The sequence below is a fragment of the Vitis riparia genome, chromosome 7 (genome assembly GCF_004353265.1).
Source record: "Vitis riparia cultivar Riparia Gloire de Montpellier isolate 1030 chromosome 7, EGFV_Vit.rip_1.0, whole genome shotgun sequence".
Lineage (NCBI taxonomy): Eukaryota > Viridiplantae > Streptophyta > Magnoliopsida > Vitales > Vitaceae > Vitis > Vitis riparia.
The window spans coordinates 1953016-1969489 of record NC_048437.1 but is presented as its reverse complement, the minus strand read 5'-3'; the positions used below and the strand labels follow the sequence as shown (position 1 = coordinate 1969489).

At 35.6% G+C, this 16474-nt stretch overlaps 1 protein-coding gene across 2 annotated transcripts; it reads left to right on the top strand.

The window, feature by feature from the left end:
- The first annotated feature begins 5469 nt into the window (after positions 1-5469).
- Positions 5470-16175, top strand: LOC117917969 (protein ROLLING AND ERECT LEAF 2-like). 2 transcript variants are annotated; one of them, XM_034834465.1, is made up of 5 exons: positions 5470-5695; positions 6090-7601; positions 7986-8188; positions 13519-13742; positions 15299-16175. In XM_034834465.1, the coding sequence occupies exons 2-5, from the start codon at positions 6149-6151 to the stop codon at positions 16047-16049; spliced, it is 2631 nt and encodes an 876-aa protein (XP_034690356.1). In that variant the 5' UTR covers positions 5470-5695; positions 6090-6148; the 3' UTR covers positions 16050-16175. The 2 variants fall into 2 exon arrangements, with proteins under 2 accessions (XP_034690356.1, XP_034690355.1); XM_034834464.1 differs by lacking the exon at positions 5470-5695 and having other exon boundaries at positions 6077-7601.
- The last annotated feature ends 299 nt before the right edge of the window (positions 16176-16474 follow it).

Below are 16474 nucleotides of genomic sequence, written 5' to 3'. Positions count from 1 at the left end.
TTAGATGTCACAAGAATGCCATCTACGTAAACTAGTAGGAACGCATGAGTAGAGTCACGGTGATAGGTGAACAAAGAGGAATCAACCTGAGAGCTTACAAATCCAAGAGATAAAATGACAGTGGATAAGTGATTAAACCAAGCCCGATGGGCTTGTTTTAATCCGTAAATAGATTTATGCAACTTACACACAAACTGTGGATTGGTAGGATCTTCAAAACCTTTAGGTTGAGCCATATAAACTTCTTCATCGAAAATGCCATGAAGGCATTAGACACATCTAGTTGTCGAATGTCCCAATTAAATGAGACAACAAGGGTGAGTACCATGCGAACTGTGGATGGTTTAATAACTGGGTTGAATGTGTCAAAGAAATCAATACCACTACGTTGGAGATAACCAACTGCAACTAGCTGTGCTTTAAGTCTTTCAATACTCCCATTTGGTCGGGGTTTACATTTAAAAACCCATTTACTTGGAACAACATTTTTGTCGGGTGGATGAGGACATAAAGTCCAGGTGTCATTCTTCAACAAAGCTTGGAATTCACACTTCATAGCTAAATTCCATTCAGGTATAGCAGCAGCTTGAGCATAGGAATGGGGCTCGGAAATAATAACACATGCATGCAAAGCTCGAAGGGGATGACGTGTTGAGTAATAGAGATGAAAATCAGGGTATGTGCGAGGCCTAAGATGACCGGTTTGTGATCTAGTGACAATGTGATATGAAGGGGCTGAACTGGTCAGAGCAAAAGATGAGGGCTCAATGATGTTGCTAGGAGAAGAGGAAATAGGAGAGTTGAGGTCTAGTGGAGTGTCTGGTGAAATAGAGAAATCATGGTCAATGGGAATTATGAAAATAATGTATGGTGGTGAAACTGAAGGGGAAGGAGAAGATGAAGGGAAAATGTGTGAAGGAGGAGAAGGAAGTAAGAGTAGAGAATTACCTGTCGAGGGAACCCTGTTGCCAGAGTCCATGAGAGGAGATCGTACACAAGCAGGGAACACAGTCTCATCAAAGATCACATTTCTGGAAATATACACATGTCGGGAAGAAGGATCATAGCAACAAAACCCCTTCTAATTAGAACAATAACCAATGAAAATGCATGGTGTGCTACAGTAAGAGAGTTTATTAGGCCTGTAAGGTCGAAGACACGAAAAACATTGACACCCAAAGGAACGAAAATAGCTAAAATCTGGAGAAATATGATATAGACATTCAAAGGGTGAAGAAAAATTGAGACCTTTTGTGGGCAACCGATTAATGATAAATATGGATGTTAAGAAAGCATCGACCCAAAATTTCTTAGGTAATCCAGATTGCGCAAGGAGAGTGAGTCCCATTTTGACTATATGACAATGTTTCCTCTTGGCAGGACCGTTTTGTTAAGAGGTATGCGGACAAGAGAGCCGATGAAAAATCCCATTATCACTCAGAAATTGTTTAAAAATGGTGAAGCAGTATTCACCACCATTGTCACTTTGTAATTGTTTAATGAGATAATTAAATTGTTTTTCTACTAAAATTTTGAATTTGAAAAACGTAGCATAAACATCAGATTTATTAGAAATGGGATATAACCAACAAAAGCGAGTAAAATCATCAATAAAAATAACATAGTAGAGACAACCACTCAAAGATGAAGTGGAAGTGGACCATACATCGGAATGAATTAACTCTAGATGAGCAGTTGATTCTCTTGAGGAAGTAGAAAATGGTAACTACTTAAACTTACCTAGTTGACACGACTCATAAATAGACTTTTTATTGAAAGAATCACTAACGGGTAGAGAATAATTATGAAGAAAACATGATGCTAAGTAGACAACGAAGGATGTCCCAAACGACAATGCCAAGTAGTGGTAGAGGCCTTAACCCCAACAATCACGGAGAAAGCATGAAATTTAGATGATGATAGTTGTTGTAGGTTGATTGGGTACAATCCTCTATCACTGGGCCCCGTGAGCGTCTCCACCGTCTTGAGGTCCTTCATAAAAAAATCGGAACCAGTAAGTTCAAATAACACATTATTGTCCTTACAAAATTTATTAATGGAAAGAAGATGGGCAGAGGCTTGAGGGCAAAAACAACATCATTTAAAGCAAGAGTAGAGGAAGGAGTTTTAATAGTAGCAGTGCTAGTACGTGAGATTATCAAACCTGCCCCATTACCTACGTCCACGGTATCAGTGCCTTCATAAGGCTGAGAAATTGCCAAATTAGCTGTATCAGAAGTAACATGAATGTTTGCGCCACTATCAGCGTACCATTGATGCTGATTCAGGTAGGTGGTATTGTCCTCAACAACCATAGCAACCAACTTTGTTGGAGGATGCTTCCCTTTTTGGTTGTAACAATCTAATGCCTGGTGATTTTCTCTTTTACAGATTTGACAAGGTGATCGAGACCGAGAATCATGGGACACATGTGAAGAAGATGAAGATGGCAAGTGGGGTAGAGGTTGCCGAAATGGTGAAGAAAATGGAATTGAGCCAGGAAATTTGGACCTACCTGAAGAGCGAGACCGATTGATATTGTTACTGCATGCTCCTAGTTTAGAACTATTTTTGTGGGAGTAAAGAGCATAGGAACCAATCTCGGGTTGAATTGTGTGATTGTGAAATTTCTGCATGAGATCATAGTTGAGCAGCTTGGCATGAAAGTCAGAAAAAGGCATGGATTTTTCCTTTGCAAGCAACATGTATGTTGTGACAAAGGAATGAAAGGAGGAGTTAAGTCCATTGAGCACAGATAAAATCAAGTCAAAATCCTCAACAGGTTTGCCAACTGCTAATAATTCATTTGAGAGAGATTTGACTTCATCTGGAAAACTTTGGCACTGAAGAGACTGAAGTTTTCTCTTGATGAGAGAAATTCGAGAAGTGGAAGGTGCAGCAAAATGCGAATTGAGGGCCTACCAAGCTAGCTGAGATGTTTCCAAACCATAAATAGTGGAAACAATTAAAGGAAAAAGGGATGAGACAATCCAACCAAGCATGGTTTGATCCTTATACTGCCAAATTACATAAGCAGAGTTAAGAACACCTTGGTCGCAGAGTTCATCACTAGAATATTGAGGAGGGCAGGGATTGGAACCATCAACAATCCCCATCAAGCCATAGCTCCGAAAAAGTGGAATTAATTGGGCACTCTAGGCAAGAAAGTTAGTACCATCAAGCTAGATGGAAATAACTTGTGTTGGAAGGTTAAAGGTAATGGAAGCATTAGATGAAACAGCCATAGGATCGAGTAAAGCGTGAGCTTATAGATGTTCTGATACCATGAAATAAACCAAAACTGTTCTGGAAAAGCTTACCAGATACAAAGTATATACATATATTTATAAGAGAGGAATTACATTCGGATCAGATCAAACCTCAGAAAATCAAAGGTTGTTACAAGAGATAAATGTCTAAACATAGATTACAAACATTCAAATATAGGATAGAGCCATTGGAGATAAACTCAGATCATTATTGTTATCACTAACAGTCAACAACATCAGACTGTTTCACAACGGGGGTAGCGTTGAGAAACAGGAAGATCCATCTTGGAGCGCCTGGATTGAGAAGCGTCCATTTCGCCCCGTTAAGACCTATCACTCGTTGAAACTACCCTTCTTTTATCCATGCAGATGAAACAGAATGTGGATAAATTAAACACCTGTGCGGGGGAAGCGTAAGAAATTAACCAAAATTCTATTATCACTAAGGAAATCGAATCCCCTGGGATAAGTGAATCCGTTTACAAAATTGTTAATTGGGTGATCAATACCAGGCCATAAAAACCCTCATTTATGCTTGTGAAATAAGAAAATCCCTAAATCACAACTTAAGCAGTATTCTAACGACTATAAAACCCTAGAACAACAATGGTAGGCATGATAAAAACAACTCAAAGCTAAAGAAAAAAGAAGTATTTATACAAGGAAAAAAGGGTAGAAAGCTTTACCTGGAGAAGCATAGTAGAAGAACTCCGGCATCAACAGTGAACTTGCAGCAGTAGTACTTGAAATGCATGTCAAACTTGATTATATTTTCAAATAAATTATAAAAATAGAAAAAACAATAATAGGAATAATGAGAAAAATCTAAATGATCCTATGGAATCTCACCCATAATAATAAGATAAAAAAATTACACATTAAATTGAGTGATTCACATTTATTATCAATAAATATATATTAAAATGAGCAGTTTTCAAATAACATGACAAGAATTTAAAAAAGAAATTATAACACTAACAATGAAAACACCTTAATAAAAATCCTACTAAACCCATTAAATACTATGCCATATATATTTATTGTAATACATCTATAACTATTTATTATTGCCAAACACATGTTAAAGTTTATTATATTTTCAAATACATTAAAAAAATGGAAAATAATAATAATAATAATGAGAAAAATCTAGATGAATCATATAGAATCTCACCCTACATATCATGTTAATAATAATAATAATAAGATGCAAAAAATAAAATGTTAAGTTATATATATTTATTATTAGTAAATATATAATAAAATGAGTAATGTTTCAAATAACATATTAGAATTTAAAATATATATATCACATGAATAAAGAAAAAAAATCAATAAAAATTGTATTAAATATTCCTATGTACCACTCTATTAACAAGATAAATATATATATGAAAAAAATTGAATATCATCCATATATATTTACTATGATTAAAACATCTTGTTCATTGTTATGCATATGATAACATTATCATCCTTATTTTGGAGAATAAAATTGTAATTTACATGTATTAGAACCCATTTACCTTTTGCAATTGTCTCATTTATTCATATTAATAACAATAATAATACCCAAAAAAAACTTAAGTGGTGTTTTTTTTTTTACTTAATTCTAAATAAAATTTTAAAATAAATGGTGCTTAATGGTATTAATTAAGTATTAGGTTTTTTTAATATTTTATTTTTATTAAGTATTAAGAAGTAAAGAAAAATAAATAAGTTATTTTTAGCATTAAGAAAAAATCAAATATTTTGATTTTTTATATTTAATTAAAAATTTTTAAAAATAAATAATAAGTCAATAATTTTTTAAAAAAAATAAATCAATAATTAAAAAAAAAAAAAACGTGTGAAAGCACATTACTTTAAGTAAAAAGTGAAAAATCAAATGTCACCTTAATGATTCTATTAAGATAAATATCTTATCATAGAAGAAGTATTATCTAAAAAGATTAAGTATGAAATTATATATATATATATATATATATATATATATATATATATATATGAACTTACTTAATTCATGCTATTTTATTTATTTATTGCGAGCAGAAATAAGATTTTTATTTATGATTGCATGGTTCATGGATGTTTTGGTGGGCCGCATAGTCCGCACGCGCTGAACAGCAGGTAGCGTTCAAAACACCTGAAAGTGCCAACGTACATATCATGCTCTTCATGCATTCAAAACCTGGCCAAATCTATCTGACACTCTGAAACTTCAAAAAACCCCAAAAAGCTAATTTCAGTTAAACCCCAAATCAGGCCTTCAAACCCTTCTCACCAAATCCTCGAAACCCACATCCAAAATGTGGCCAAAAATCTTCAAAAGCACCCAAAATTTCTGTGGTTTAGATTTCGGATTTTCTCATTACCAGCGGCTGCAATTCTCGTCCATGCATGCTGCGTCTCACCGCTTTTCAGAGGTTGGATTTCATGCCCACTGTAATCTGATGCTCTTTAATTGCATATCTGTGAATTTTTCCATGTTTGGAATTATCTTGTATCTTTTTTCTTCAATTTGTGTGTATCATAAATTTGCATATCTGTAAAAGCACCACCATCACCACCACCGTGTCTTTCCTGTATTAATTGTTGTCTTTTTACTTGCTGGCTGAGTCTCTTTTATGTATGTGGGTGTGCCTCATTTTTCTCTGAGAATCTCGTTTGGGTGTTGTGTCTCATTGAGTTTTTTCTAATTCTGAACTGTGGGTTTTCTTCTCTGAGTTTTAGAGAAGTGAGAATTGGGGGTTTTGGGATTTGGGTTTCTGTTTCTAATTTGAGTTTGATTTTTTGTTCTTGTGGGAATGGGCTGTGCAGTTTCTAAATTGGATGATTCACCATTGTTGAGTTTGTGCAAGGAGAGGGAGGAGTTGATTATGGCTGCTGCAGATTGCCGGTATGCTCTAGCTTCCTCACACATTTTGTACATCCGAGCCCTCTTGGATGTGGGCGATGCTCTTTCTCGGTTTGTTGATGAAGGGGTGGTGAGTAGTGTTGATCTGCCACAGAATTCAGTATCTAAGGAGTGCCGGGACCCAGAGTGCATTGATGAGTCTCAGACTTCAGCCTCTGATGATGAGTCCCGTTCTTCAGTGTGTAATGATGAGTCACCAATTTCAGTTTCTAATGATGAGATCTTGGGGGAGGATGCACACTTGGTATTTTCTCTCTCAGACTCTGATTCTGATTCTGAATTGGGGTCGTTACCAAGTAATTTTGATTTTGATGAAATGGAATTGCTGGGACTTTCTTCAGTGAGGGATCAATTTCAAACTAGTCCTAATCCAAATGTATCCCATGTGAAGTCACCCGTGCAGGCACCCTCCACAGTATATGAGCATCATCCAGTTTATCCTGTGACAGTTCAGTGGCAAGAATCATCACGATCAGCCCCAAGGCATCCCAGGTTTGGAAATGAGGCATCCTCCTTTGTTCCTATTAATGTGCCGCTCTATGATCTTATACACCCTCAAGATGGAAATAGTGCATCTTCTTCTGCTCCAATGAATGTCCCACACTATGATCTTATGCGCCTTCAAGGCAGAAATGGGGCATCCTTTGATGCTCCAATCAATTTTCTGCGGGAAGATCTTAGGCACCTTCAAGGTGGAGATGGGGCATCTTTTGATGTTCCAAGTAATTCTCCATCCAGGGGTCTAAGGTTCCCTCAGTATGGAAATGGGATGCCTCTGGGGGTTTCTATGGATATATGGCATCGTGTCTCTCATGGCAGTCAGGTACAGAATACTCCCTCTGCTCCTGTTCTTATGTCTGCTCAACCTGAACTCACTAGTTGGGAGTACTTCAATCCCTTTAGTTCGATCGAGGATATATGTCTCAACTACTATTCTCAGGATAGATATGAAACTGAGTCTAGTAATAATATCCCTCATTTTAGTGAAGTGAGACAGAGGGATGGGATTCCTGTCTTGGAAGATGAACTGAAGCAAGATCCAGTGAAAGAAGCTCCAGAGAAGATACAACTGGAGGGACATGTAAAAGGGGGTTATGGTGATGGTGTTTCTGAGACTGTACCACTGAGAAATGAAGGGGATGCAGGGTTAGCTTCAGCAAAAGAGCTTAAGAGTGGACTCAATGCCACTAAAGGCATTGAGGGCGAAGCTAACACTGCTGAGGAGGGCAGTTCTGATGCCCTTGAATCAAAGACCATGGAGGAGGAGAATGACAGGAAGAAAGGGAAGAGCCTTCAGGAAGTGGTCAAGGAAATTAAAGGTGCATTCCTGTCCACCTTTAATTATGGGAAAGAAGTGTCCATGCTGCTGGAGGCAGGCAAGCTGCCTTATCAGTATACAGGCACCATATTTAAGGGTAAGAACTCTCTTATTGTTTTGTTGGTCTATTCTTATGACGTGTTTGCCTAGGCTAATTTTTAATACACTCTTCTTTGTTCTGTTAGATGGCCACACTATTTTGTTGCATAAGGATGAGTCTAGGCCTTTATTTCCATTTATCAGTTTTCCTTGCTCAGTGTTCCACTGCTGTTAACAAGTGGAAACCACTTGATGCAAGATACCTGAAGATATATGGAATGATTAGAAAATAATAGTTCCTACAAGAATGATACATATTATGATGAAGATTGCACACTGCTATATGAATTTCTTGCCCTACCATGCTCTATGGTTTTATAGCTTGTTAAATTCCCTGGTCAGGAGAGCTAACGACATTCTTCTTCTATGTTCTTTCATGCAGTGGTCTCCTCTCGGATCTGGGATTGCATTGGTCCTTCATCCTCCACTCATCTGCCGTCAAGACAGTCAATTTTCAGATCCTTCAAAATTGCTAATGCTAACAAGAAGGATCTGGAGATGGATGTTTTCATTAAATCTGGAAACCTCTCATCAACTTTGGAGAAGCTGTGTGTGTGGGAGAAGAAACTTTATGAGGAAGTTAAGGTAAGGCATTGTCTAATTACATGCTTGAAAATTGAGGCTGCTGTTTACTGTTAAGAAAACAATAAATTTTATGTTATATGTAACTTATCAATCAAGGATCATGATGTGATAATTGATTTTCTGCAGGCTCAAACTTGAGCCCCTTATATAATGTGGAGTTTACCATTGATTTTATGTCCTAATGCCTGGCATCGACCTGACATGATTATATGTAACATGTGTCTTGCATATATGTTTTCCAACTCATACTGCTTCACTTATTTGCCACTCAAGCTTAAGTTTTTTATTCAAAATATTAAAGGCTTTAGTGCTTATCTACTGCAGGAAGCGCATTTTATTGTGAATCTGTGATTTTTCATTTGCATGGTTAAGTGTGTCTTCTTCACTATAAGCTATTTGTCTGTTTATCATAACCCCACTATTATTATTGAACAATGATCCAGCTTCTGAAGTAATTGGAGTTCCTTCTTTGCTGGAGTTACTAGTTGTGTAAATGCCATACATGAGTTATCTAGTTTGTCCCTCTCTTTGGTGTTCTTCACTTCTGTGTTCTTACTTCATTCTCAAAGTCTTCAATGACTCTCTCTCTCTCTCTCTCTCTCTCTCTCTCTCTCTATTGCTTCATGATCTTTCAGCTTACATCCTTAACATTCCTTTGATCTAAATATCAACCAAAGTCTAGCTATTTTCTCTTTTTCCATTCTGTCTTATCGTTCTACTGATTTGGACGTCTACAAGTTCATTTTTGAACCATCGTTGTTTTGTAGTTCATTGTCCTTTCCTTGATGCCAATTAGATATATGCTTTAAAAACATCTCTACTTCCTATAACTCCTGTCTGAAAGTACATATAACTACTGTCCTCTATATTCATACGTCCCTGCAAAGAGAAAGCACCTGGTTGCATATTGTGTACTTCTTTCAAGAGGATGCTAGATGAGCTAAATCAATATCAGCTTTCAATGACCAGTGATCTTGAAATATTGAGGGAACCACCTTAGGAGTTCCACATTTTCAAGTTTGTTCCTGGATTTGATCCCAACCACCATTTTTTTTAAGAGCAGATCCATCTTGGCTAGTGATGGTAATGTTCTTTTTCCTTAAAGCTGGAGATCGACAATAGTGGTGTTGTGATCTTGTTGGCAACAGTGGCTGAAGTGGAAGTGGAAGTGGCAGAAGAAGAATCAGCAGCAGCAACTGAAGTGGTCAAAGCAGCAACGGTGAGGGCATTGGAGCTGTGCAGTGGCAGAGATGGCTACCATTTTATCCCCAAGCTTCACTATAAAGTTACTACGTATTGGATGTGGGGCGTCCTACCCCTTTTGCGCTTTATTCCAAAGCTCACCATTACCCATTTAAAATATGCTTAGTCCTTGCTTAATAGGTAAGAGATGGAGCAGGTTGCCTGAAAAATCAGGAAAATTGTCATTCCTAATCGTTACAAGCTGTTATAGGTAAAAAACTTGTTTATCAGCTTGTGAATTGTTTAAAAAGGCTTTTTAACTTAAAATTTATTCAATTAATTTAAGAGAAAAACCTCTTTAAATTTGCATGTTGGGAATGATTGCTTTCATTTATACTAGTTAGATCTAGTGATTATCAAAAATTAAACATCTAAGAAAATATTTTCCTTAAATTTGATTTAAAAAATCTTTTGCTATTATTCATAGTTTTTTTTTTTTTTTTTTCTAATTTTGTCTATTATGATTTTAATATATAATTAATAGTAGGTATTTCCAAGTTTATTTGATGATTTTATATTGACTTTCTCAATTTCACTTTCACGTAAATACCTAATAAAAGTCTCTATTTAACATGTAGTACTTCCTGCTACCAACGACTTGGTCAATATAAAGTTGGTATGATACCTATGTGGTACACGCTCAAGAACCTTTAATGATCAATTCACAAAGGAGATTTTTGAGAAAATATAAGAGGGATGACACCAAATTTATTGCCTACCTTTGATGGGAGATTTTCTTTTTCTTTTTGTTTTTTTAGTGGGGAGGGGAAGGAGGAGGGGATGTTTATGCTCCACTGGCTTTTATCATGTGATTAGGTGGTGGCTAAATTAATCATACCATTGATGTGAAACTCATCTCTCATTCACCCTTGATTTTTGGACTAGCAATTGGTTAAGTAGTGCTTTTTTGTCCTTCACCATGTGATTTGACAAGAGCAGTTGTCTTTGCGCTAGGTTAACGCAGAGGATAGACACATGTCCCTTGTTTCAAATTTCAGGGCTGTTGTGCTTCAACCATGTACTTCCTTGAGGTTTCGAGTTTAGGTGCTCCTGTGTCCTACACCTTGAGCCTCCTTAAGCTCCAAGATTTCAAGTGTTATGCATGTTCATGCTTGAATGTTGCAATAAAAGTTGTTCTTCATAACAAAGGGTTATGCATGCTTGTGCTAACATTTTTTATTGTAGATTGGAACATTTTTCTCATCCATGGATGTAGGTATGATTTTATAGAATGGAGTTAAGCGCTTTATCCTTTACGTGTGGATGAATTTATCTTTGTTGTTATCACACAACACTTAACATCAAAGCTTCCTTGCTAGACCATAATTTATGCTCAAAATCCAAATTTTGATCATGAGGTTTGGCTAATGACTTGCACTTATTTCGCAGTGTTGAATGAAATTTTCTTAGCTACTTGTTACATAGACTTAAGTATTAGTCTTGCGTGTGTTATGCCTATAAATGTTGAATTCATAAGACCACTAGTTAACTTGGGTATCTGCATGTTGGTGCACCATTCATTAAAGTTATGGAAAACTCTTTGTCACATTGAAGTTAATAACATGCACATCTAGTTATTCAATGCAAATAACAAGGGATGACAATGGAGTGTGTCTAGGATGGTCGCTCATGTTTGGCCTTGCCCTTGAAGGAAAATTGTTAATTTTGATCTTGGCTCAAATGTGAGATGAGGGGAAAGTTAGTTTCCCATTCCCATTTTTGCATGATTTAAAGGAACTTCGTCTCACACTATTGCAATGAGTTTTCTATTCAAGTGATCCATTCAACATCCTATTTAAACCAAAGCCAAAAATCTTTCCAATAAAAAGAAACTCTATCACAAAACCAGATTCCCATTAATGTTCATCTCCATCTTCTTTTTCTTTCCCAAGTTTTCTTAACAAAGCAAAAATAGAAAAAGTAAATAAAAAAAATGGATGAGATATTAACTTACAATGGGAAAATCAAGATGAGAATGGTGAGTCATCTTGTCTTTAAAAGCCATACAAAAAGGAATTGCATTGAAATTACAACATTATGGCTAGGGTGAGAAAGAAATGATAGAATTATGATTAGATTATTGAAATGTTGCCTCTTTATATGTAATGAATTTTCATAAAGCAAATGAAAATGAATATTGTATTAACAATTGAAATATGGACGAAAGAAAAAAGTCTCTATTTGACAGAACTTCTTCCTATACTTATGAATTCCATTGGACCTAGAAATGATATATTGGAAGAATCAATACGTTGATTGTTTTCACTCTTGTATCATCCATAAGGAAAAAAAGATCTCTAGGAGCTATTTCCTGAACTTGAAGAAAAGTACTTAGGTTCTATCTAACAACTAAAAAGTATATCATGCCTCGGTCTATATGGGATTCACAGTGATGGAGGAATTGGATTGAAAATGATGGAAAAAAAGGTTTCATTCGGGTTACCTTTTGAGATGCCCAATAATCTCGATTGGTTGTTTTATCAACCAATTTTCTCGCCTCAAGTCGTGAATGGAACTATAAATACGAGAAATACTCTTTTTCACAATACAAGAGCCTTGACCCTCGTTTTCATGGAGAAAACAAAAATAAAAAATAAAATTCAAGAAGACTTCTATTCCAAAATGAAAAATCATTTTTCTTTCTAGTTTTCATAGGGAGAGAGATGACTTCTTAGAGATAGAGAGAGCACATATATATATTTTTTAATAGTGACGGTTTTTAGCTAGCTTTAAAACTCCCATAAATTGTTCTCCCATTTCTAAGCTTAGACACCCAAATCCAACTCCAACACGACAAAGAGGGATTCTAGTTATATAGCAAAAGTCACATCCTATTTGAGATGGGAAGGGGAGTGGGAAGCAAAGTGAAACCATATGAAATCTTGAATTTGGTCTCAATTTTAAAATTACCCTCATACCCGTCCTCATATAGGTTTACCCAAATCCTTCATATTAGAATGGTTGGGGTGCACATTCCCAAAAAACTTGCCCTAGTGTCCATCTTTACTAGTAAAGAGAATAATTTTTAACTAGAAAAGGATGTAATTACAGATTCCAAACACAGTTGTATGAAACTAAAAGCTGGTATAGTTAGAAGGTTATGCTAAGAATCTTCGTTCAAATCATTTCACATGAACGATGAAATACATTGATTTTGTTGGTTTCGATTGCTTAATTTGCAATAATTTTATTTGAGGAAATATTATTAAATTTTATGTGAAAGATAGGTAAACACTACATATTCCATTTTTATTCATGTGTGACATGAGCTTAGAATAATTTTTTGGTGGGAGATTTAAGTAAATAGCTTATTCTCATAGAAAATAATAATATTTGGTCTATATATATTGACTGAATATTAATTTTCTATGAGAATAAGCTATTTACTTAAACCCCTCAACATAAAAGTGTGTACATATATATATATATATATATATATATATATATATATAGAACTTATTAATCAAAGCATCATCCTAATTCTATGCACTATTCACTTTTTGTATATTAACAAACTATTTGATTCTAATAATTTAATTTCTTTGTATTTTGTCTTATGGAAAGTTTATTGTCTGAATGTGGTAATTCTAAAGATTTTTTATGTTCTTGTTATGAAAATATTTTTCCATATGTATCATGTTAAAGAATTGTGTTATTGGTGGCCATTGAGCAAACATAATTTGTTTTTTGACGATCATTTATGCTCTTGGGATGTTTTTGATATAAAACATTTCTAAAACATTTACATTTTTTGTGCCTTTTCAAAAATAAAACTGTCCAGTGGTTGGAGTGGTGTACTTAACAACGGTTACGTGCTGATTCCCTTAAGTGGCAGGGATAGGTTTATATTTGGATATTTCTAAAGAAATAAAGTCTATTCATACTTTCTTAAGTTGCATTGATTAGATAAATTTATCTGGCAGGTGTTTTTTCATTCAGTTCTGGAGAAACTCATACCTTCATCTATGACAAATGTTTTGTTTGTAATGGCATTGTATTTGGAATGAATTTCAGGTTGGATTTTAAATTTTAATTCTACAGTTTTGGTCAACTTCTGCCTAAATTGTTTGTGATTTCACCAATTTCAGGATGAAGAGAAACTTAGGGTTGTGTATGATAAGGAATGCAAGAGGCTCAAAGATTTGGTTCAGAAAGGTGCTGAGTCTAGTAAAGTTGAAGTAGTTTCTGATTCAGTTCAAAGATTGCTTTTAAAAATCAATGTTACTATGACTGCTGTTGATGCAATATCAAGGAGGATAAACAAGTTACGGGATGAAGAATTGCTGCCACAACTGAGTGAATTGATCCAAGGGTATGTAATCATAACTTTTCTTGATCACTTTGATGTGGGATTTTCTATTATTCATCATGGTTTAGATTTAGTTCAACACACATGGAATATTCAACAATCTTGGTTCTATTCTTTATGAAACCTAGTTTAAATGAACATGAACTTGTGGTTTTCGGAAACATTTGTTTAAGATACGAATTAGAATTGTGAAATCTCATGCTTATCATTTCTGAAGTAGTTTTGTAAAATTTAGTTGTTTTTATGTTCTCTGAAATGTGGTCCGAGCTGCCATTCTAAGATGATTGTTTGCTGTTACCTGAAAACTTGAGTGCGCAATGTAGCTAACACATCTCATCCATAGTACACAGACCCAATGTTAGACAAGTTCTTTTTCCTTTTTCAAACTTTGGAATGGTCATGGGCTGTCAAACAAAATCAACATATAAGGCTTAAAAAGGAAATAAGTATTTAGGCTTCATAAAAGGCTGGTTCAACTGGTCAGTCCTGGTTGTTTGATAATATCTCACACAGTCCTTTTACTAAACTTTTGTCACTTTCGGAAGCTCTTGTTTTTAGTTTCTTGAAAAAGAACCGCATTACGACCATGCGGAGAAAATTTTAATGCATCGTCCCTCTTTTTTAAAATCCCAATCCTCATAGATTCCAATTAGTAGTCTTCAAAAACAAACAGAGAACACCGATCGAACTCACCTTAAGGGCCACCCCAGTGAGCATGAGTTGAGTTTGGAAGCAAGTGAAACACAGTCGAAACAGGAAGATCTCCTAGTCATCCTTGTAAAAGATGGAAATGCCAACATCAAATTAGCTAAGGCTTTAGCATTGTTTTCGATCTTTAACACATTGACCAGACATCTCCTCAAGGTTCTGAGTTTAGAATGCTTTATCATGCTCCTATGATTCTGGTTTTTCCTTGTTCTTCTTTGTTGCACTTGTAATCTTAAGTCTTTATCACCATGTGTTTGTATTGCTATCTGACTCTATAAGCATAGTTTAACATATTATGCCATATCACCATGAACCAGCCTAGAAAAATCCAGAAAAAAAAGAAGCTCAAGACTTGTGAATTTGATCAAAATAATTGCAATTGTATTCACTTAATGAGCTGGATTTGTATCATCACATCTTGTTAAATTTGATGCATCCCATATGTTTAGCTGCTTTTGTTGTATAGTTACATGGAAATGGTTAAATTGTCAATTGGTGTGTCATACTTCAGACTTGTGCCATTCTGCATTAGTGTCTATGAGTCTTTGTATTTAGTTCTTTCCTCATTTTAAAAATTTTGGTGGTCAATAAAGAAGTATTTTATCAGTTCCGAATGGATGCTGAACCTTTTTGTATTCATGTTTTTCCTCAGATATCTATGACTTGTAATAATAATAGTTCTGTTTTTAGTTACTATTCTCCAAGGTTGCATTAGGGATTACATGGAAATGAGAGGCTTAATTTCCAAATGATGAGTCTTGAGGAAAATGTGCTGTATCTTTCAGACATTATGAGAAACAAAATGCAATCAATCATTACTTTCCCAGATTGACACAAGAACTTGTGTGCAGATTGATAAGAATGTGGACATTTATGGCCGAGTGCCACCAGAAGCAGTTGCAGGACATCATGGAGGCAAATCCTCATGTTCAAGTGGCAAGTTGTGGAATTACAGGAGATTCCAGCTTGAAAGCAACTCTGAAGCTGGAGATGGAGTGCCTGAAATGGGCAAAATGCTTTGGGGATTGGGTCAATGCCCAAAAATCCTTTGTCAAATTCTTGAATGGGTGGCTTCTCAAGTGCATAATTCAAGAACAAGAAAAAACTCCTGATGGCATTGCCCCTTTCTCTCCAGGCAGAGTAGGGGCTCCAGACACTTTCATTGTCTGCAAGGACTGGTACCAGGCAGTTGAGAGGATGTCAGAATCCCGAGTATTCGAAGCCATTCATGACTTTGCCTCGAGATTGCACCAGCTGAGGGAGAAGCAAAGTGAGGAACATCAGCAAAGAGTCAAAGCAGAGTATCTGTTCAAGGATTATGAGAGAAGGGTAAGATCTTTCTATGAAGAAAGAGGGATAAATTGGGGTGGTAATGTAACTGCAGCCAGTGGAGTTGCAGGGCTCGATGAATTGGACGGGACGATAGAGTTAATGAAGAAGAGATTGGATAAGCAAACGATAAGACATGGAGAAGCCATGAAACAAGTTAATGATGCAGCTTCAAGTAGCTTAAGGAGTGGTATGATCTCGATTTTTGAGGCATTGGAGAGCTTCTGTTTAGACAGCTTGCGAGGGTATGAGCAAATAAGGAACCCGACGTGAGAGGAAGGATAGAGAGATGAAATTTTGTTCTATTGTTTTTCTTGTTTGATGAGTTTTCAAAAGCTGTACATGTAGAGAATAAAACTTTTGTTAGTCAACAGTGTTTAGCCATAACCAAACTCTGATCACAGATACAAATTTCTATAAATACAAAGATTTTTAGAAGATGGCAGCTGTTGTCAAGTATGGAAAGAAGATGAACAAGGGTAGAGGGAAAAAAGGTTTCCAGAAAACATTTCTACTCTTTTTGAGGAGAGGAGAAGTTAAATATACCTTCAATGCATGTTAGAAGCAAATTTTGATAAGCTTCTTAAAGCAAAAGCTATGGAGCTTCCTGAACCAATAAAACTGATTTTCTAAATGTCAGCCACCCAACTATGTTTCAAAAATTGTAAAGGTATATGAGTTGAAGACTAAACAAACAA